Here is a 21,466-nt window from a genome sequence, read left to right on the forward strand (position 1 = left end):
TCATAGTCAAGATATTCAAAATACACACTCATGCACACACAGACACAAACACATGCAAACACAAATGTTAGATTGACTTAACACATTCACAGGACCGTGGGTGATAATTTACGCTCAGGAAAAAGCATGAAAGTCTAAATCCACCATTCTGAGCTCCTCTGATGGGGTTACCCATTGCACACAGTGTAAAGAAAGTCATGGAGTGTGGTCAAGGAAATCGACTTAGGCCATAATAAACTAAAGTTTTGTGTGGCTGCTCATGCCATGTAATGCAAAATTTGGGTGTGTCAATTTGCTTACCATTTTAAAGGCCTATGTTTGCAGTGCTAAATTGTGCTGCATTATGCATGTACCCGCTCAAACATCAGTGAATGAGGCCCTACTATTATTCCCACCGCAACTTCCAATTCATCACAGACGTGGGCTAATGGGAATAGTCACAAAACCCTCTTCGCAATCTTGTAACACCTTCCACCCACCCACCAACAAAAACACAAGCAGACCTACTCCCTGATAGGCTAACAAACAGTTTGGCAACATAACTGGCATTGAACTACTAACATATGTCTAAAGAAGGCAACACATGTAAAGTCCAATCTCACTAAATCCCACAATTGCACTCAGAGAACTAGTAATGTGTGATCATTGAGCTATACAAAAAGACAGTTAGGGCCTTATTACGAGTATGGCAGTCCACAGGACCACTGTACTTGCGGTGGCAGTCTGACCATCGCCACCACTGCGGGTCCGCCTGCAGTATTCAGAGTGTGATGGTCAGACCGCCACAGGACCACTGTGTACGCGGGGGATCAAGCATCCCACGGCGGTTGCACACCAGAAGGGAGGCACCTAATGGGGCCCTAACAGGGCCCATTGTCTCTCCTGGGCCTGGGGGTGCATGCGGAGGGCACATGTTGTGCACCCCTGGAATTTCACCCCAGTTGCTGCACAGTGTGGCATGCATGCCACACATAGCAGGAATGTGCTGCAGGAGCTGTCACATCAGTGTCTGTAGTTAAGGCTCACCTATTAGCTTATACAGCGGCTGCCATGAGACCACAGTAGCACCTCCCGCCTGCCATGGATTACAGTTTTAATCTGGCAAGCGCTCAACGGGCTTGACGGTTCTCCTGTTGGTGCGGTGGTGGCAGACCGACAGAAGGACTGCCAATCTCATAATAAGGCCCTTAATAAAACAATTTGATTTACTCAATTAATTTCACAAATTCTGTGATACACCACCTGGAATGAAGAGTATCAGCATAGTAACATATTTTTTAATAGCTATAGAAGAGGGTCAACCATTCATATCCTATACTTTTCTTATCATAAATTCCAAAATGCGCCTGTGATCACTGTGGAATGCCCAGATATAGGGTGATCTGTTTACGTGTGCTGACGCAATGCTGCCTATGGAAAGACCTTTAGGAATTCACAATAATGCGGCTGACCTACAGAAATATATGGGCCAGTGCTGTGTTAATGTCAGGGAGCTATTTCATAATTGTCGACACAGTAAACTGTGTGATAAAGGTTAGATTTGCGTGGATCAAACTAGATCAATTATTTTATATGTAGTTCCCATCTAGTAAGTTTGCAGCACTTGAATCCTGCCCTTCCCATACCCTGTTAGTTTTAGCAAACACACTCTTCATACAGATGGCCTTATCTACAAGTACACTACTTACTTATGAACACTTGGACTGAGGTGTATTTTGTTCGGCAACCCATGACTTTCCATCCGAGATGCAGTATTCACTGTATCACCAAACAGGCAGTATCGAGGCATCTTCTCTCCAACCACTCCCGCTAATACTGGGCCGGTGTGTATCCCAACCCTAATCTTTGCAAAGAAGAGAACAGAAGTTAAGAGCTGACTTTCATGGCAAATTTAATATAGCATTTCTCTATACAAATACTTGACAGCATCATTGATTTGCTCAATACAGGGTGAGGAAATAATCAGGCTTCCAAGGACCACTTACACCTTTGCAATATAGTGACATACACATTAGGCCTGGGAGTAATTTTGTTTACGCCGGAGTAATCCGATTAATTTCAGTAATTTAACGTTGCACTTTGACATGCAATTACAATTATTTACGCAATTACGCCCGCTTGTGTAATTAAGAGTAATTTGGGTTGAAAATAAGCACAGAAACTAGGCATTTAGCGAGAGGTCTTCTTTTGCATTTAGCACTATTAGCATCTTTGCATCAATTTCGGACGTGAGGGTGAGCTTTGTGTTAAGAAAATAGAGCTGAACTCCAGGATGAATTTGGGGGAAAATCGTGCTACTCTTCATGTTCTGTTGCATTGACCTCTTTTTCTTAGAGCAAAATGCATCCTTAGGACTATTTTGAACATGAGAGGTCATTTTTGAGCTGTGAAAATAGAGATAAATCCTGAACTACTCTTCGTGGGTAATTATACAGAATCTTGTAATTTTACAGTAGTTCAGCAAATTACACAAGTTACACCTATCCCTAATGAATATGCCTTAGGAATGTCATGAATGCTATTTTTTTTAATTTATTTACAAATCCAAGAAGCCATGATGATGAAACTAATCAGGATCAGTAAATAAAAAATGTACTTATGTGACAGCAAAGCGCTTTGTACACTGTGGAGCAGCCCAGCAGGCAATGGGAGCTGCAGGTCCCTCCTAAAAAAATGTTACACTCCATGAGGGGTTAGTGGATTAATAGAGAAGTGGGCGGGGAGACGGAATGGGAGGAAGCAACGGGGAGGCAGGGGACAAATGATGCAGACTGAGCCAGTGGGAAGCGAGAAAAATGTTTTTCTTTACAAGTGACAGGGAGGGGCGAAGAAAGCAAGAAAGCTTGGTGGGAAGATGAGGGAGCAACACATGGGGGAGTGAGGTATTTGGGGCACCCAACACACGAGGGAGGGAGCTACAAACCACATACACTATAATTAGGCTTTCCTGTTTTCAGTTTTTATTTTTGGGAAATTCTGGTGGTGTTTTCTCAGTGTTTTCCAGGGATTTCAATACCTCAAAAAACAGTGCTTTTTAGTGGTTACTCATTTTCGTGCCATAAAAAAACAATTGAAACAGTGTTTTACCGGTGTTTATGGAACGCTTTACTTTTATTATTGCTTTTCCCATTTTTCTTCAGAAATTGTATACTGCTCTACATTTCAGAAGCTTAATACAGTCATGAAATACAGTCCATTGTCCTTTGATGCTGCAGCTCAGATTTAACAAGCATTTGCAATGCAATATGTTTCGCATTTATGCGAGTTTAAGCTATTGGCATTGTAAATGGCAAAGCCTTTTATTTATGTTTTAAAAACAAAAACAAAAATAAAAGGCATTGTTATTTGCAATGTCAATAGCTCAAACTCGTGTAAAAGCGAAACCTATTGCATTTCAAATGCTTGTTTTAAATGAAACCATGAATTGGTCGCTTAGCAAGTTGGAAGTTACAGTCTGTGTTCCAGAGTCACTACCCCTCTTCAGCTCAGAGAGCGTTGCACTCCACGAAGGACATGGTCACCTGACTAGTGCAGTGTCTGCTTCTTAAGCATGTTTCTGGTAGCCTACCAACTCTGATTAAGGACTTGGTAAACATCAGTTGCGTAGTTTGAGTTTGCAGTTCAATGAAGACGGGGAATCGGGCACATTTAAAAAACAAGCATTGGCATAGCCAATAGGTCTCACCTTGAGGAGCACAAGGTTATGAGCGGGGTCGGCAATTAGGTTGCTACAGGTGAAAGTTTGTCGGGAAAGGGGCTCTCTTCCATGTATTGCATAAGAAACATGGCAGACTCAAATGAAATCCTTCTCAGTAGGGAGCCAATGTAATCTATGAGTGAAAACAGACACATGCTCCTGTCTCCTCAAACCAAGTATTAACTGGACGACTGAATTCTGTACTACCTGTATTTTGGACAGCCCACCATTTGAAATGCTAAGATAGAGGCTATTACGATAATCGATGCTTGACAGAATGAGGGCTTGTACAGCTAATTTCTGACTCTAGAATGGATTTTTCCCCCGTAGTTTAGAATGGAAGAAGCCAGTTGATATGAGTATTGTGTCTTGTTTTCCTTTTTATTGTGCAACACTGCATCCTTAGCGGTTGGAATGTTATAGCCCTTCAGTCTCTGGTTATACTGATTTATGGCTCAAGCAGATTATGGACCACATCAATTGAAGTAATCTACAGAGGGAACTTAGATAGCGCATTATTATTATTACAATAGGTGCAACTGTAACGAGCCCACAAAGGCTCTCTGAACCACAAGTAAAGGAAAAAGCTGATGTGTAATGGTGGGAATAGTGCTATTTGTTACCAACACCCTTTAGGACACTTCATTAGTCAAAAATTCATTGCGAGTTTCCCCTGAATGTGCTTTCACACCTAGCTATACAATAAAATCGTAATAAAAACTTTGACACATCGAGTATGTTGTGCTGCTGGCATTTCAGTGACAGCAATTGGTTAAATTCATGTGTGGCACGAAATTTCCCCAGCAAGCGTTTCCTCAGATGGATAGAAGTAAATATCCTAAGCAGGGAAAATGTAGAATCCAGGACTGCTACAGGTATCGTGCTGCATGCTGATAGCCACGATGTATGGTTTTAGACAAACAGTTTTACAGCGAACCCCTTACAAAGCCAATTCCGACGAGGCAACCATCTTACATGACCAACCTTTCCTGTCCCGCATTATTAATTTAAGCAGCAAACGTGCACTACGTCATTGTATCAGCGCGAGATGGCACATGGACACCCAGTTCTTGGAAATAAAAGAGCGTAAAGTGAACAGGTGTCAGACCGTATCCCCAAAAGGCGTGGCGAAAACATCATTGGCCCTTATGTAAGTGTTACTTAATTCTATTAAGACAATCCATATGACACGCGGATGCCTACAGCATGCCAAAAAAAGGAAGTCACTGGGTGGAAACAAGCTCATTAAGAAATGGCTGCACACAATAAGATAACCTCAAGGAGCTCTGACACTGACTATTACCACCATAATTGACCAGCAAACGAAATGTCCAGAAACTGATGAAGCGAGATGTAGAGATGCGAGGCACGTCTGTCAACAAATGGACCTCATGCACAGAGCTTTAATGGGTTCAAAACAGTGCCTTTTGGGCTAGTGTTCTCCAGTGTTTAAAAGTAAGGACTCAAACCTTTAAAGCTCCAAATCAGGGATACAACACTGGAGCTAAATTATCTCAATGTTAAACAGATCTGGAAATTGAGCCCTATACTTCAAGGGGCTTATTTACAAGGCATGTGCGCCACTTTTGTGTCATTTTTAACATGGGGAAAGTGAAGCAAAAGTGGCGCAAGGGGCTTGTAAATCTGCCCCCAAGTTCTTATCACTGGGTCAATTTACGTCTGGCTGCTGATGAACAGGAACGTCTTTTTTTTTAAACTGTGACCCTGAGGACTTCTAGTTTTCAACAAGCTAAGCAGTGCACTCAAAGGAGAGTGGAGTACCTCATGGCGCTGTACAATGCCTGCTCATTCCACCCAAAAATATCTATATGACGGACAATAGGGGCCTTAAAAAGACTGCTACCTCCTCACAAAAATCAGTCAATCTAGGATTTATGAAACACGGTGACCTCCAAGAATTACATAGTTCTGCTATCAAAGGCTAGTTTAATCAACCGTTCATAGAAATATATTAACAGACATTCATCTTTAAAAATATTCCGACCTTTAGACTGGAGAGACCTTGCTTTTGGAAAACAAAAGTACTAAGTACTGCACATACCTCAAAGGCACAACAGACCTGCCCTGGACAAATGCCATGTGTTTTCATGAGCACCCTGAACAGCTTCATTGGAAGGGCTTGCACATTGTTTTTATTGCATCTAACGCGCGCCGTGAGTCACTGTCAGGAGCAGCTCCACTTACACAGGATCTTCCCCGCACGAGCCCCTGGCCCAGTTGTCTGAGTAGGTGAAAGAAAACTCAGCAATAGTGAAAAGAAAAAACAGCGCCAAAGACTTAGAAATACATCTGCCCGAGCTCGGTAAAAGTCCCCGACTCCCACACAGTGTGACATGGGCTGTCAAAATGGCAAAAGCAATGCTGCAGTGTGGTTCCAGTTATGGCGGCGCGGCCACGGTATGCTCAGAGCAAAACCAGAGGCGCTTCTAGGTTTATTATATTTACTGAGCAGTGCACTCTTGCAAGCATAGACCAAACTGTGCAAGTATAGTCGGTGCAGTGAGGGCCGGATGTATGACGTTACAACGCATGCATTTACATCGCATGCCTTTACAACGTAAGTATTACAACGCAGTCCATTACAACGCATAGTGCTTTTGGCCGCTGGATAGTGAATAGTTTAATTTACTATTCCAACTCCAGTCCCCGTGGACACTAGGGAAGGTTATTGGATAGTAAATTAACCTATTTCCTATCCTAGAGCGCCCCCCAGAGCAATGCATTGTAATAGTTTGCGTTGTAATGGTTGCGTTGTAAAGGCTCTGCGATGTAAAAGTTGTGTTGTAAGTGTTGTTCACCGTGAGGGCCACACACGTCGGGGTTCAACGCCATCAAGGAAGGCAGTAATAGACATTGGAGGAAATGTGAGGTCTAAAGCATGACTCCGTTATAGATTCTCAGGATCTGTATATTGTGCTATCTAGTGCTTGTCCAGAGTAGGCCACTATTATCTAGGTGTCTAGTTAATGGAGTATATATAACGAATGTAAACCCTAATCTTACGTTACATGGTCCTGTGTATTACCTGGAACGAAAACATTGCTTCAGTTTCTACCCCCTCTTCAGATTTTGCAGTTAGCCATTGCATTTCGTCCATGATTATTTAGCTCTTGAAAAAGACTGGCTAATCCCAGGGCAGAAACTAGAGGAAATACCTACATTGAGAGCAGAGCTGTGAGTCAGTATGGCCACATCGAGAGCCAAGCTGCGAGAGAGTGGGGGTGACATCGAGAGCAGAACTCCGAAAATGCTGTTTAATAATATCCTGACCAGACTTCGGAAAAGCTCGGTAAAAGTCCCCGACTCCCACACAGTGTGACATGAGCTGTCAAAATGGCAAAAGCAATGCTGCAGAGGCGCTTCTAGGTGAACATTTAATATATTTACTGAGCACTCTTGCAAGCATAGACTAAACTGTGCATGTATAGTCGGTGCAGTGAGGGCCACACACATCAGGGTTCAACACCATCAAGGAAGGCAGTAATAGACTAGAGGGATTGTGGTAGGCGCCTGGAGGGCTGCGCTAGGCGAGAACTAACAAGCAAGAAACTTGAGCGTGCCGCCTCTTTCTCCGGTGCCCGTCCCCCGTCGCCCACTACTTTATTAACAAAGCCTCGTTAAGTAAATGGTCTTTTGAAAGACCTGTGAAGTACTCGGGTGCAGCCGTCTGTAGTAAGACGCAGACCACAACAGCTCTTCCCCCCCCCACGTGAGTCAGGCAATGGGCCTGGTGTTACTCTGGCCCTTGGGCCATTCACACCTCGGCTGCCCATTTGCAGAAGCAGTGTTTTCTCCGGACACCTCCGTGCCAGACACTACAGGCAGGCCAATGATTTGTATGGCGTTGGCTCCATCAAGCGGCCAAGTGGCGCAACAACAATGACAATCAGTGAGACTCGGTTTAAACCGGGTCAGCTGATTTTCATTCGGTAGGGTATTGTCGTGAACAGTCGGTTTTAACCGAATTCCGGAAAGCCTAACTATAATGGAGAGATGAGCAAAAAAACAAGCATTGGCATAGCCAATAGTTCTCGGCTGTGGGACCTTATAAGTAATTAGCCATGCAACAGTTGATGTTGATGCACCAAGGATATTGTGCTGCATACCTAAACACTTATAAGGTCCCAAAGACGAGACCTATTGGCTATGTCAATGCTTGTTTTCCTTTTGTGCATTTTTACAGTGTGCTTGTTTTGTCAAGTAATTAACGAACACTCCTGAGTAAGTATTCTGCTTGAACATTGTCCATGTATTGACTATAACATTGCTGTTTTCTCATACCTCCCCCTCCCCTCACCCACCCATCCAATCTTCTGTAGAGCTTGGCCGTGTCTTTGGGCCTGGCACCTACTAGGCCTGTGTGTGATTAATGGCTGTGTGAACTGGAGCTGGCTAGGACAGCAGGCGGCGCTATCCTTCGACGCTTCCGTCATTCTCTGCTCGTCACACACTAGTGAAACCCTCACAAGGTCTCCCTGGCGGTTCTCCGCCCTCTTGGATGAGGCCAGAGGGGCATTGTGTCTCTTAGAAGCTGGTGGTGAAGGCCAGCGCTGTGGAATGTGCCATTCATGCCCCTGCCGTGATGTACCAGCTGTTGGCAAAGATGCCTGTCACGCCAAGTGGGGGCATGCCAACCAGGGCACTCGCACTCTGGGCATTGCAGCCGAGCAGTTTGTTTCCAGAGGAAAATGCCAATCATGGTGCAGTAGAGATGATGCCAGCCAGGGCCCCACAGAGATAAGCTGGAGTCCGGTGAGAACGTATCGATGGGGATGTGCACGCGGAGTCAGTTTGGGGTGCACCCACCACAGACAGCTGGAGGCTGCCGTGAAGGCACCAGCCTGGCACGCAAACTGGTCCCAGGCATGGATGCTGATTTGAACAGCTGTGCGGTTCCCTCACCTCTCACCCTGGCATATGGCAGTACATAGCACTGATGCCAGGATTGGCAGGGTGGCTTGTGGCTTCTGCGGATTTGCCAGAGGATACAGTAGCAGCAAGGACAGGCAGGGGACAGCGTGCCCCGCAGCCTGACAACTGAACAGCCTTGAGACAGAGATAGGCAAATGAAGAGCAAAATAATCTCTTTTCCAGAAGATGAAGCTCGGGTTTGCTTGTGAGCACTGCGAACTGCCTACAAAAAACAAGCGTGCGTGCCTCACAAGTTTGAAGAGGAGAGGAGGAGGCAGCAGGGGGAGGGGAGAGAGGAGAGGGCCTGCGCCTGTTTCCTTTGCGGGAGCAAGCTTTGAAACCATATGTTAATTACAAACAGATGGTTTCAAAGCTCGCTCCCACAAGGGAATCGCCAAACGTGCACGCGTTGCCATTCAAAACAATGCAATGCGTGCACGTTTTAGGCCTCAAAACCAAATCGATTCCTAAAGGTCTCCTCCCAAGAAAGGTTGTTCTCTGAATCTGAGCAATGGAAGAATACAAGCCGTCCAATCAAAGGATGCTAAAGAGGATATGCTTGAGGAGCGGGACAAACACAAGAAGAGAAAGGCAGGCCATCTAATAGGAAGCAAGTAAATGAGGGTAACAGTAAAGCCAACCAATGGTAAGTAATGTGAGAGCGCTAAGCCCACTGCCAGTTTTGACATAGTCCACGAGAGGCTTTTATCTATGGCTAGCCAAGGCTGTCTGGTAGGCAAGAAATTCAATTTCGGTTCTCACTATCTGCAAAACATTAGACGGCTTTCATCTAGCTTGAGAGGTGTGGTGGGGCATACCATTGAGTGTATCGTTCTTCGTCTGAGGTCTGCTCTCAGCAAAACATGCAGTAACTTGGGGATTTTTCAAGTTAATGTATGCATTGAAGATACCAAACAGAAGGTTATAGACCCCATTACACTTGCACAGCACAGAAAATGGCATCATGATACTGTCCCTGAATGTTTGCCAGCCATTTATGCCTCAATGCAAATAAAACACAGATCTTGCTCCTGGTGCCAAACAGTCAACTCTAGGACCTCTCCTACTGAATTTGCTTACCCTGGATTGCCAGTGGAGGCAGCAAGAAACTAAGCATATATTGAGGACCAGATTTCTGCTGCGCTATAGAAGACCACTGCCATCTCCAATCTTTCAAAGTTGGCTTAACTCCTAAGTGACTAACATCTGATTCTACAGCTGCAGCAGTAGTATGTTAAAGAGCATTATACAGTTCCACACTATAGCAACATGCTTCCCAGTCCAACTTGAATAAGATGCAAGCAGCACAGAATTATGCGATTCGGAATATGTATAGTCTTAAAAAACTAACCATCTAATGAAACACGATCAAGGCACTCAACTAACTTCCGATCAAGGAGTTGATTTAGCAGAAAGCACTAGGTTTATTAGGGAAGTGAGTACCGGGTTCCAGCCATAGAAATCATAACGATTGTTTAAGAACCGTACAGGACAACTATAGATCGGATAGAATTTTACTACATTCGGTGGTGGGCTACTTAGTGCAGCAGAAGATAAATTCTGAAATGCTTTTCCGCTGAAGCTCTCCTATGTCTCTGTCTTTATTCTTTCAAATTTAAGGTACAAATATGTTAACAGTACTTGGTAGCCGGATTTCTTATGTTATTTATTACCTCTAGGCTTTTTCTCTATTTAGCTGTGGTTGTGTCATTTTTTTCTGGGAATGTGTCATTGTTATTTTATGTGCGCCTTGAAGTTGATACTCTCACAACAAAAATCAGAAATAAAATATGAATCAATTGCGACGCTTGAAGAGGACCTATAGCAAATTATTGCGCGCTTGATATGGTGAACTGGTCTAAATAATTATACATTAGAGTAGTTCCAGCCTTTTCGACTTTGGATGTGTGTATTATTATGTAGTCCTCCTGAATCCTATTGATATGTCCAATTGTATAAAGATTTAACAAGTGTTGTAAGAAATGTAATATGCTTTTGAGTTGAGGACATTAGATACTGTTCCCATTTTTCAGTTTTTACACATGAGCACAGAAAAGCTTCAACTTCTCTTTGTTTACCTTTAAATATGGAAAAAGCTCAAAATAGGTCTTCTTGCCAGTGATGATCGATTTTGTCAATCAGAACTGCTTACCCAACAGCTGTACAAACAGGGTGCCAGGTGCACAAATGTCTGGTCACAAAATACTGGTCGTAAACTGTGACCAGTATTTTTGCTACCAGTAAAGACTTTTACTAACCGACCTATGTACTAATGGATTTGTTCTTCAAAACCTCAATGATAGTGGGTAAAAATCCAACCTACCTCATCAATATTAATGAGGTAAGTAGCAAATCATGATTGTGATTGAGTTCTATTACATGAATGATGGCCTGCTGGGGTCAACAGACCGCCCTCTGTGATTGCATTTCAATAAATTATTTTTTAATGCTGTCCATTATCCTTAAAGGACACTTGGCTGCATCTAAAAAGTACAGTTTGATCTTTTTTTAGTTTATATGAGGGTTTGAAGTAATCCCGTGGACCACTGTTTACTCCCCAAAAACATTTTATAACATTCACAAAGGGAAAAGGGTTCCCTGGGGACCCCTTCCCTTGTGTGAATGGGTTAACACCCCAACTTGGGTGTTGGTAACTTTTCAATGGTTTCCAACAGCTATTTCTGTCCTTAACCATTGACACGTGGATAGAAATCGCTATTTGGTAGGGACGACTGCAGCACACCACTTCCAAATAGTGATTCCTTAAGCAAACTACATACTACTTGTATTGCAGTTGTTCATGGGATAACAAAATGGTTTTCTTAATGACCATTAATTAAGCAGGACACAAATCCCTGTGATTGGCTGCTAATGCAGGAAGGAACAGCACAACAGACATTCCTCACTGGATTTTTCCTTTGAAGGCCCAGGTGCCGTTTCTAAACAAATATGTTCCCTTTATGGAGACTCCACCTGAATTTGCTGACATGATTCAACAAGGGGGAGGTCTCCCACTGACACCTTCCCATTTGTGAATCAGTTACCACCCCAACGTGGGGGTCAGTAACTCTTCAATAGTGCAATTGCAGTAAAAAACCTCCATATATTCCTTTCAAATGAGAACTGGGAGCGGAGGCCTCTTTCACACCTCCACCTATTTTGAAAGGATTGCATAAAACCTTCACTGAGTTGAAAAAAACATTCCAATACATAAATGTACTTTTGTATATTAGGAAAAGCCCTTTTTTTGCAAACTCTCAGTTGTTGTGAGTTCCAGTGTTGCAAAAGTGCGAGTATACATTTATGAGCTAAATAAAAATGTAAACATAGTAGTTGCTGCTTCATTGTTCGCATAACATACTATGAATAAACACAGAGAAAATGAGAACAAATAAATATGAGTAAATACAGATTGAAATGTCTAAAAAAATAAGTACTATAAACCCCTCACCACAATTATAATAACTAATATTAGCCAGTTTTGGATACAGTTTTGCCAAAAACTGTACCATGAAACCCTGAAAATTCAAGATGATGAAATGGCAAGTTACACTGACTTACTTGGATGGGATTTCCAGTCACAGGGTTCTTCACCTCTTTGGCTGCTATAATCATTCCCAAAGCAAAGTTAGCAACTCGCTCAGCATGAGTTGACACTGGCACTGGAACGCCTCCGACAACCATGTAGGCATCACCTATCGTTTCCACCTTTAGAAAAGAAATTCAGAGCTAGAATTGCAGTTGGTATTTACACTATCTCATACTTACATATGAGTCATGTTTCAAAAAGCACCAACAAGGCGCTCAGCCCTCCATTTTAAATTACTTAATGCATATTAAATGTATATTTTTAAAAAGGATGATTGGTTTGCAGCAAAGATACAGCAGAGAACAGTTCCACAGAACCAAAGGCGCCTTTCACATTAGGGAAAGCACCCCACTTGTATTCAATGTAAATAACTAAGCTGATTACTACTACTTTGCCAGCATTCTTCCATGCACACTATGCATGTGTTGACCCAATAGATGTTGAGCTTTCAGCCCCAACCACATTCACAGTGTACAAGTAGGGGAATGGTGTAAGAGATGGGGTGCTGCTTTGGTCAGCTATGGGCCACTGAATGTCTTCATACTCAGGACTGACAGAAGCCACAGTTATCTTGGCTACACTCGGCCAAATGCCTATCTGGCTCAGTCAGAGGGAATGAGGAAATTATACCTAAATGTAACTGAGTAAACGATACATCTACCTGCAGCTGACTCTATACTTTGCCTGTCATTAACCCCTTGCTCTTATAGTACTCTAAACTGAGCACTCTAAGACCTAGTTCTGTAACTCTCTAGCTCCTCTGTCATAACTGGCTGCATGGCTGTTCCATCGGGTTTGGGTCTCAAAAAGTGCCACCAGTGTTGACATTTGGGCAGTGGCTGCATTACACAACAGTCACAGAGGTACTTCAGTTCCACAAGACAACACCATGGAAATAGCTGAGGACCACAAGCATGTGTGTGTGAATGACCAGCCGGTTTACTTTCCGACCGCCTCCATCATAATGGGGCGGTAGTAAAGTAAACTGAGCGGCCCATTACTGTGCGGCCCTAAAGGGTAATTGGACTTTTAGTTGTTTACTTTTTTAATTTAACTAGATTGGTTTGATTTTTGAAAGATTTTATGTTATTTTGTATATATATGTATATATATATTTATTTATTTATTTTTTCATTCTTTTTTTCGTCATATTTTATAATAGTTAAAAAAATTGAAATTATCATATAAATGAAAATTATTAGGATAATAATTATTTTGTAAGTAGTTATATGTAATCATATATATTAAATATTATATATTGTGTTGAACTTTTTTCAATTACGTTTATTTGTTATATTTGTTAAAAAATAAATTAAATCTATTTTATTTTTAAAATGAATGTATTATTGAAAATATTGTAATTTATATATATTTTAAAAACGTAAATTGATACAATGATGTTTATTACAATGATATTTTGTTTTCGATATTTTTGTACTTACCATTATAAATATATATAGGATGAAGATATTTTTGACAATGATATTTTGGTCACAATATTTTGGTAAGGGGATATTTTGGGGGTCGACATTCTTTCAGTGAACCCCCATCAGACTCAGGATATCTCTCAGACGCCTGCAGCCACCACTACAAATTATGCAGAGTATATTTTGCCTGGAGTCTGACTCCATTACTTCATCAAATGCTGACAATTCAACAGACACATTGCTCATGTATTTTACCCACAATCCAATCAGTAATTGATATTCACAAAAAAGTAAAGGTTCACCTTGTAGACATCATGAACTGTTGTCAGTCGGTCAAACCTGAGGTACATGGAGTTCAACATGAAGACTATCTGGATGGGCTCGCACTGGGCACAAATGTTGGTAAATGTCACAACGTCACTGAATAAAATGGTGCATTCCTTAAACTCCCCTGAAGGGAAAAGAACAGCACATTTAGTGTACTGTATTTCTTTGCAGCGTCAATTATTCCACTACTGTATTACATTTCCTCAATTAAGAAGACTATTAACCAAAAACACAGTACCAAGGAAAAGCAGAGTTTCTAAGGACCTTCTACACACTGGAATCACAGCAACACTTTCAACTAGTCAATTTTAGTCTCAGCACAAGCGGAGAGAATGGGGTTCAGGAAAATGCTACACAGTTGTGAGCATTTGATGCTGTAGGGGCACACATCTAATTACCTATCTTTGCAAGCAGTGTAAATTCCAGAGCATGTCACATAAAACGTTTCATCACCTAATTCAAATATATGCTTCAGTATCTTGACTTGCATTCTTGTGTTGTTTCTGGTAAAACAATAAGACAGATCACATACTTATTTATTAATATTTCATGCAAAGCTAGTTGTAACCAGCCCAAACGAGGAATATGCCTGTAGGGCTGGAATAAGGGGGCTTTGAATGTAGCAAGAAATAATAGAACAACGTTAGGTAACCTGATTCAATTAATGGTGATTTTAAAGGAGCCAATCGAAGTGCCCCTTTAAGAATATCCACACAATGTTTTAATTACAAGTTCCTTTATTTAAATACAGTCTGGTAGCAGCTGCCCTCCTCCAAGCTGAAAGTTGGTTTGATCCGGGTATAGTGGAGGAGGATACCATGTAGACCACCCTATGCCAGGACCACGGCGTGGTCCAAGATCAACTCTTGGAAAATTTCTGACTTTCTCATCATAAGGTCAACAATTTTAGAGGCATATTTAAAAAGGTCACCCTGCATAACTACCACAAGTACCTGATTGTTGCTCACTCTATGCCTGTCATAAAGGAAACAGAAAACTGCCCTTCTCTCCCAGTGACAAGGAGTCAAACCTTGGAATAAGAGCTTCTTTGAAAGATTCACACAGACATAAAATTCTAAGAGGTCTGAAGCAGCTCATCCCAGATAATATATAGGTTTGGAGAATCCACAAAAAATGTCATGATACATGCATTATGATGATCCAAGCTGGTCATAAACACCTGCCCTATTTTGAGGCAAGGTTTCACACAATGTTTGGCCATAAAGCAAATTTCAATAGGAAGTAGCACAATTTGACTGATAATACATAAAGCCCATCTTCAGACAGTGTTCTTCTCACATGACCATGTACGTCAAAGCCCTCCAGGTCATGCACTACATACAGATATATTGAAGTAGGAGACCAAACCTTGGTGTCACAGTTCACACAAATCCAAGACCAGCCTAATGTGCAGACTCAAATATTCCCAGCCCAGAATATGGTACCAGCATCAGGTTGTTTAGCTCATAGTTCCAGCAGTAGCAGCTAGATCCAAAAGGTTGACTTTGTTGTAGAATCCTCACTCCTTTTTCTACCACTTGACCTCCAGCAGTTTGCTAAATGTCCTTTCAGCAGCCAAACATGCATCACAAATCAATGACCTAGCTATGGGAGAGGAATGTGGTATCCAAGGTGTGACAGACACTTGGATTTTCAATATTGCTCATTGTACCCTTCTCCCACAATATTTTACATTTCTCAAGAACAATTATGCTCGAAAACTGGTACCTCAAAATACAATCCATTGAATGTTTAACTTTGCAGATCATTTATGCCCACAATCAAATGTATTATTACATTCATTTTCTATAAACAAGATTACAACACCTCCTTCCTCAAAAGAATGTTTGCACACTGATTTCTTTAATCAAGAACAAGCAAATAGAATCATCTTAACTTCAACCCAATGGTAGACAGTAAAACACAAGCCAGTGAAATGAGAAAAAATGAGAAAATCTAGTGTCCTTAGGCTTCATCCTATTGATTTCTTTTACGAATCACCCATGCACACTGGACTTGAATTTGTGTGGCATTAGCACATGAGATCAGATCAGATCAGATAAACTTTATTCGGTTACACAAGGTCAACCATAAAAGTTACAAAACAACATATACATAAAATCAGACAGATTAAAACACACCTTAAAAAACAAACCCACTCCAGAACAATTCTCGGTATTAGAAGAGAGGGGCCAAAAAGATCAAAATGTGCATAGCTGCTAATTCATAAGAAACAGTCGTCCCATAAAACAGCATAAAAAGATAGGCCTGTTTACATCTTGCATCCTTAGGAAAACTAGGCCAACATGCTGTTACCTACCCAGTGAAACACCAACCCCCACATTATACACCCATACAGGAACCTTTGATTTCATTATAGATTTTAAATAACCCACAACAAAAAATATGCAATCCTCATTCAGTAGCTGGAGATACAAAAGGGCTGGGCGAACTTGTCTAAAATTCAACTTCTTTAAAATAGGGACCAGGAAATGTTTCTGTGGAACTGAGTAGAATTTACAGAAGAACATGAAGTGCAGCAAATCCTGTGGAGACTGACCGTCGCAGCCACAGGATGCTAACACTTGTCCTCTTGGGTCTAACCAACAAGAGATGGAAAAGGTGCGTCGGGAACCTAGTTAGTAAGAACTTCTCAGTGGATAGGGACCCCAGTAGATAGGGCTCCGTAAGTGATGTTGTTTCGAGCAATAAAAACCTACGAACACTTGCTTTCTTAAGTTCCTGCTCGTCCCTATCCAGTTTCTTTAGTGATAAGAAGGCTACCCTGATTAGTTCCACATCGTTCTTGGTGATAGTTTCAGGCTTATAAAATAAATCTACACGACCTACCCCTTCCAGGCTTCTTTTAATATAGTTAAGCCAAGGAATTTGGAGTACTCTATCAAGTGTCAAGCACTCTCTCAATATCATATGGGTAAGGTTCAACTCCTGGTTCAGCCAGCATTTTAACCAGAATACAAGCGGGCGCGAGGCCAGGGCATTACTCAAATACGGGACCCCCAGTTCTTCATGGGCCACCAAGTTAGAAAGGCTCTGAGGGGCACACAACAGGCGCTTCAGGAATTTATTCTCTGCCACCTGTAAAAGATTCACTTTAGTATGACCCCAAATTTTACTCCCATAGCTGGCTATAGCCAGGCTTTTATTGAAAAATAACTGGGACCCCCTGTAGAATTGATAGAGCAATTCCTAGGTCAGCAACTATGTAAGTCAAAAGTATATCCCAAGGCAATCTAATAATAACACATATGTCATAGATCTTTATATTTCAGTGCTTATCATAAATGCAAAATAAAAATAAAAAAGAACTGAAGTATAACAATTAAAACTAATGTTGTCAAGTTAAAAACACATTTTTATTAAAATACAAACACAATAAAAATGACCTAGTTTGGAACCAGTGTCTATTTGTTGTCTCATATAAACATCAAAAGATTCTCATATCATGTCCTAAAAACAGTTCCAATTAAATACAGCGATTCCTTTGGCAACAATTATAAAAAAGCTTCAAACATTTCACATTAATCACAGCATTTCTTGTGACAAGAAAAACAGGTGTCTTCGATGCGCGTTTCGACGCAAACTGCGTCTTCGTCAGGAAGGCCACATAAAACTTGATAAAAAACTTTATTGTCACATCAATAATTGATGGTCTGATGGAAAGAATCCAAAAGCCGCACGGTGTATATATTTATAGTTAGCGTTTCATAAGTGTGAAGAATTCTTAAATGGCGATGTCCAGTTCTTAAGAATCTTTTCTTTAATGGATTAAATGCTTCTTGGAATGATGTTTCCAGATGTAGAATTTGACTAAAAAGTCGGGACTCAGATGGCAGTGCTATTGATGAGCGCTACTTTCTTTTTGGCCCTCTTTTCGGCGTTAAAACGTCCTGTCTCACGGCAAAGGCGGTGGAGGTTACGCCAGCTAATTAAGCCATTTCGAGACAAAAAGGCACAGGTCTATCTTAACAACCCTGCTCGGCTTAAAGTGATCTATGGGGGTCAAACAAAATTCTTTTTCTCTGAAATAAAAGCTAAAGAGTACCTTGATGGGCTAAATTAGATCTAGCAAGTACTGAAATATGTATTACATATAATGTAATTAAGGTGATTAAGGTGAAGAGGTTAAAAAATGGGACCATAATGTAGTTCGGTATTTATGTGTATAAATACATGCAGTTTAATTTCATCTGTATGTTCTTATAGCTGTGAGATTACATTGTGCACTGGTCGTGTGGTGCATATCCATCACAAACAGACTCTAATGGAGTCTGTATGCCTCACATTGGGTGTGGGGAGTGTAGTGTCTTGCAAGTAAAGAATACAGACACTTACTTTATCTTTCAAGGAGCTTTATTGGCACACTCCTTCTACGTCCCTGTCCCTACTCTAACTGCCTCTTTCCTGTCCGTGCTCCTCCTCTTCCTCCAGCCCCATAACTCCTCCCACACCCAACTACTAGACTACTCACATCATTACATCTCCCCTTTTGTTAACAAAAGAACGAACTAACTTGATTAAAGTTCTTCAATCAGCCTCTGAGACCTTTGAATGTTCCAGCGAGGTCGGAGACTCATGCCCAGGGCCGGACTGGCTACCGGGCAGTTGTGTGTGCTGCCGAGCAGGGGGATGATTTCGTTGATGGGGACCTGTGTGTGCAAAACGAAATTCGTTTTGCTTTTTTTATTTCAAAACGCACGCAGGTCCCCATCAACGAAATAGGCCCACACCACAAAGAAATGAGCCCCCAGCTCGGCAGCACACACAACTGCCCGGTAGCCAGTCCGGCCCTGCTCATGCCTGCACCTTCAGACGCTGCTTCTATCTGATGATCAGGTCTATGTAGTGCACCCGTTTGACTAGGTCCCTCTGCATCTCGTTGATCCAGTGCTCAATCAAGAACCTCTTTCATGACAGGGGTGCACTTTTGAAAATGAGTGACATTTCGGGTAATCCGTCTGTTCTCAGATTCTGCAGTAATCATTGTACCCTTCTGCTGGGTGATAACCAAAGGTTCATCTTTGAATTTACAGTCCGTTTTCTTTGACTGTTCTTGTTTAACCACAACACAATTTCCTGTGTGCAGCGATGGAGACTTTGCTCTCCTTCAAGTGTCTGCATAGGATTTCATTCTGCTCTTGCCAGCGCGATCAGCCAGCGCCAGTTCCTGATGGACACGTGCCGGAGACACTGATCGCAGAGCTCCTTCCCACATCAGGATTCGTGTTCTAATGGGTCTCCCCAGCATGAGAGTGGCAGGACACTTGCCTGTAGTGGCATGTGGTGTTGTTCTGTATGCTCGCAGGACCTCATTGAGAGCCACTTGCATGTCCTTTTTCTCCACAGTAGCTTGTTGAAAAGTTTTCTTTAAGGTTGCCATGAATCGCTCAATGGTGCCGTTGGCTTGTGGCCACAGAGGCGTGACCTTTCGATGTCGGAAGTTGAGGTGTTTTGCAAATTCACTAAACTCATGTCCATTAAAAGGAGGACCATTGTCTGTTTTAAGTTCCTGGGGACACCCCAGGCGGCGAACACTTCATCTAGCACAGCAATCGTGCTGGAGGCATTGGTGGAAGTGTGCTATTGGAAACCTCGAGTACTTATCCATAATAGCCAAAACGTATTTGCCTGACTGGAGTGGTCCATAAAAGTCCATGGCAAGCTCTTGCCATACCCCACTGGGTAGCTTGGTCATTTGCAGAGGAGCTGGGGAATCTCCGCGACTAACCAGTTGACACTGGGGACAGTCCTTTAGGGTGAGCTCCACCATTTGATCAAGTAGCGGAAACCATACTCGCTCTCGGAGAGCTCTTTTCGTTGAAACCACTCCCCGATGGCCCTCGTGAGCTAGGTTAATGACACCTTGACGCAACTGCCTCGGGATGACAATCCGATGATCTCTCAGTAGGAGCCCCTCTGAGGTGGCAGATAACTCTTCACTGATGTGTCTGAAAGCTTGCATTTCCTGGCAGACTTGAGGATCGTTCTTTTCTTCCTCACTGTCATGTCTCCAGCGATGTGTGCGCAGCCGGCGCACCACTTTCTGAAGGATGTTGTCTTGCGCAGTGGCTTCCTGTATCGCTTCCAAAGGAATTGCCGGTGGCCGGGCTACACCTACTACAAAATTTATGATTTCTTCCGCTATTGACGGAGGTGAGACTTGGGATGCTTGAGGATGTCGGGACATATAGTCCGCAGGATTCTCTGCCTTTCCCGGTTTGTGTATTATTGTGTAGGTGTATTCCTGTAGGCGCAAACCCCACCGTTCAATTCGAGGTGGCATCTTGGCTTTGGGATTACCAAAGATGGTGATGAGCGCCTGGTGGTCCGTCACCATGGTGAAATGTTTGCCATAGATGAACACATGAAAATGCTCACAGGCCCATACGACCGCGAGACTCTCCTTCTCTGGTTGGGAGTAGGCCTTCTCTTTGTCTGATAGGCTGCGGCTGGCGTGAGCTACTATGTGTCGTTGGTCAGTGTCTTTGTCATACTGAGCTAGCATTGCACCCAACCCCACTGGGCTAGAATCCACCGTTATCTCCGTCTTCCTCTTGGGGTTAAAATATGCTAAATTGTCAGCAGATTCCACAGCCTGTTTAATTTCTTGAAACGCCTGTTCACACTGAGAGTTCCAAACAAATGGTTGTCCTTGCTTGGTGAGTGCTCTTAGAGGGTGGCTGATGGTGGCGTAGTCCTTGATGTATCTGGCGCAGTAGCTCGCCATGCCCAAAAACGATCGGATGTCACTCACATCTTGAGGGCTCTTGGTGGCATTGAGCGCTGTCACTTTCTCAGGGTCAGGCTTCATCCCGGCCCCCGAGAACACATGTCCGAAGAACTTAAGAGTGGATTGATGGAACTCACACTTGTCCTTATTGAGAGTAAGATTAGCTTCCAGGAGGGCATGGCATACTCGATCTAATGCTTTGTCATGTTCTTGTGTGTTCAACCCATACACAAGAATATCATCACTATAGTTCAGTGAATTTGGTATGTGTCTGATGGTCTGGCGAATGACTTCTTGGAATATTTCCGCCGCAGAGGAGATGCCAAAACTCAACCGTTTATATCTAAACAAACCCAGATGAGTGGCGAATGTCGTTATATACCGCGACTTCTCATGAAGTTCCAGCTGGTGGTAGCCCTTGTTTAGATCAAATTTGGAAAATACCCTGGCCCCATTCAATGCTGATATCATGTCGCTCAAATGTGGTCCTGGGTGACGCTCTCTTTCTATGGCTGTGTTGGGAAGCCTCATGTCCACACATAAGCGCACCTTGTCCGGAGTGCCTTTCTTTGGGACGATGACGACTGGTGACACCCATGGTGTGGGACCGTCCGTTTTTTCAATAATGTCGGCTTGTAACAGCTCCTGAATTTCGTCTTCTACCGCTTGCTGAAGATGGAAAGGCACTCGCCTGGGGTGTTGGGCCACAGGGCGCACTTGATCGTTGATGTGCAAGCGGATCA

At 42.7% G+C, this 21,466-nt stretch overlaps 1 protein-coding gene across 1 annotated transcript in view; it reads right to left on the reverse strand.

Moving 5' to 3' along the window:
- LOC144790816 (guanylate cyclase soluble subunit beta-2-like) overlaps window positions 1-21,466 on the reverse strand; it is a 449,936-nt gene that overhangs the window by 32,825 nt on the left and 395,645 nt on the right. The window contains exons 11-13 of the mRNA XM_078665492.1: window positions 13,948-14,096; window positions 12,191-12,337; window positions 1,689-1,843 (exon numbers count right to left, since the gene is read on the reverse strand). Of these exons, the coding sequence (XP_078521618.1) occupies window positions 1,689-1,843; window positions 12,191-12,337; window positions 13,948-14,096 (451 nt within the window). The remainder of the gene's footprint in view (window positions 1-1,688; window positions 1,844-12,190; window positions 12,338-13,947; window positions 14,097-21,466) is intronic.

This window comes from Lissotriton helveticus, chromosome 11, assembly GCF_964261635.1.
Source record: "Lissotriton helveticus chromosome 11, aLisHel1.1, whole genome shotgun sequence".
Taxonomy (NCBI): Eukaryota; Metazoa; Chordata; class Amphibia; order Caudata; family Salamandridae; genus Lissotriton; species Lissotriton helveticus.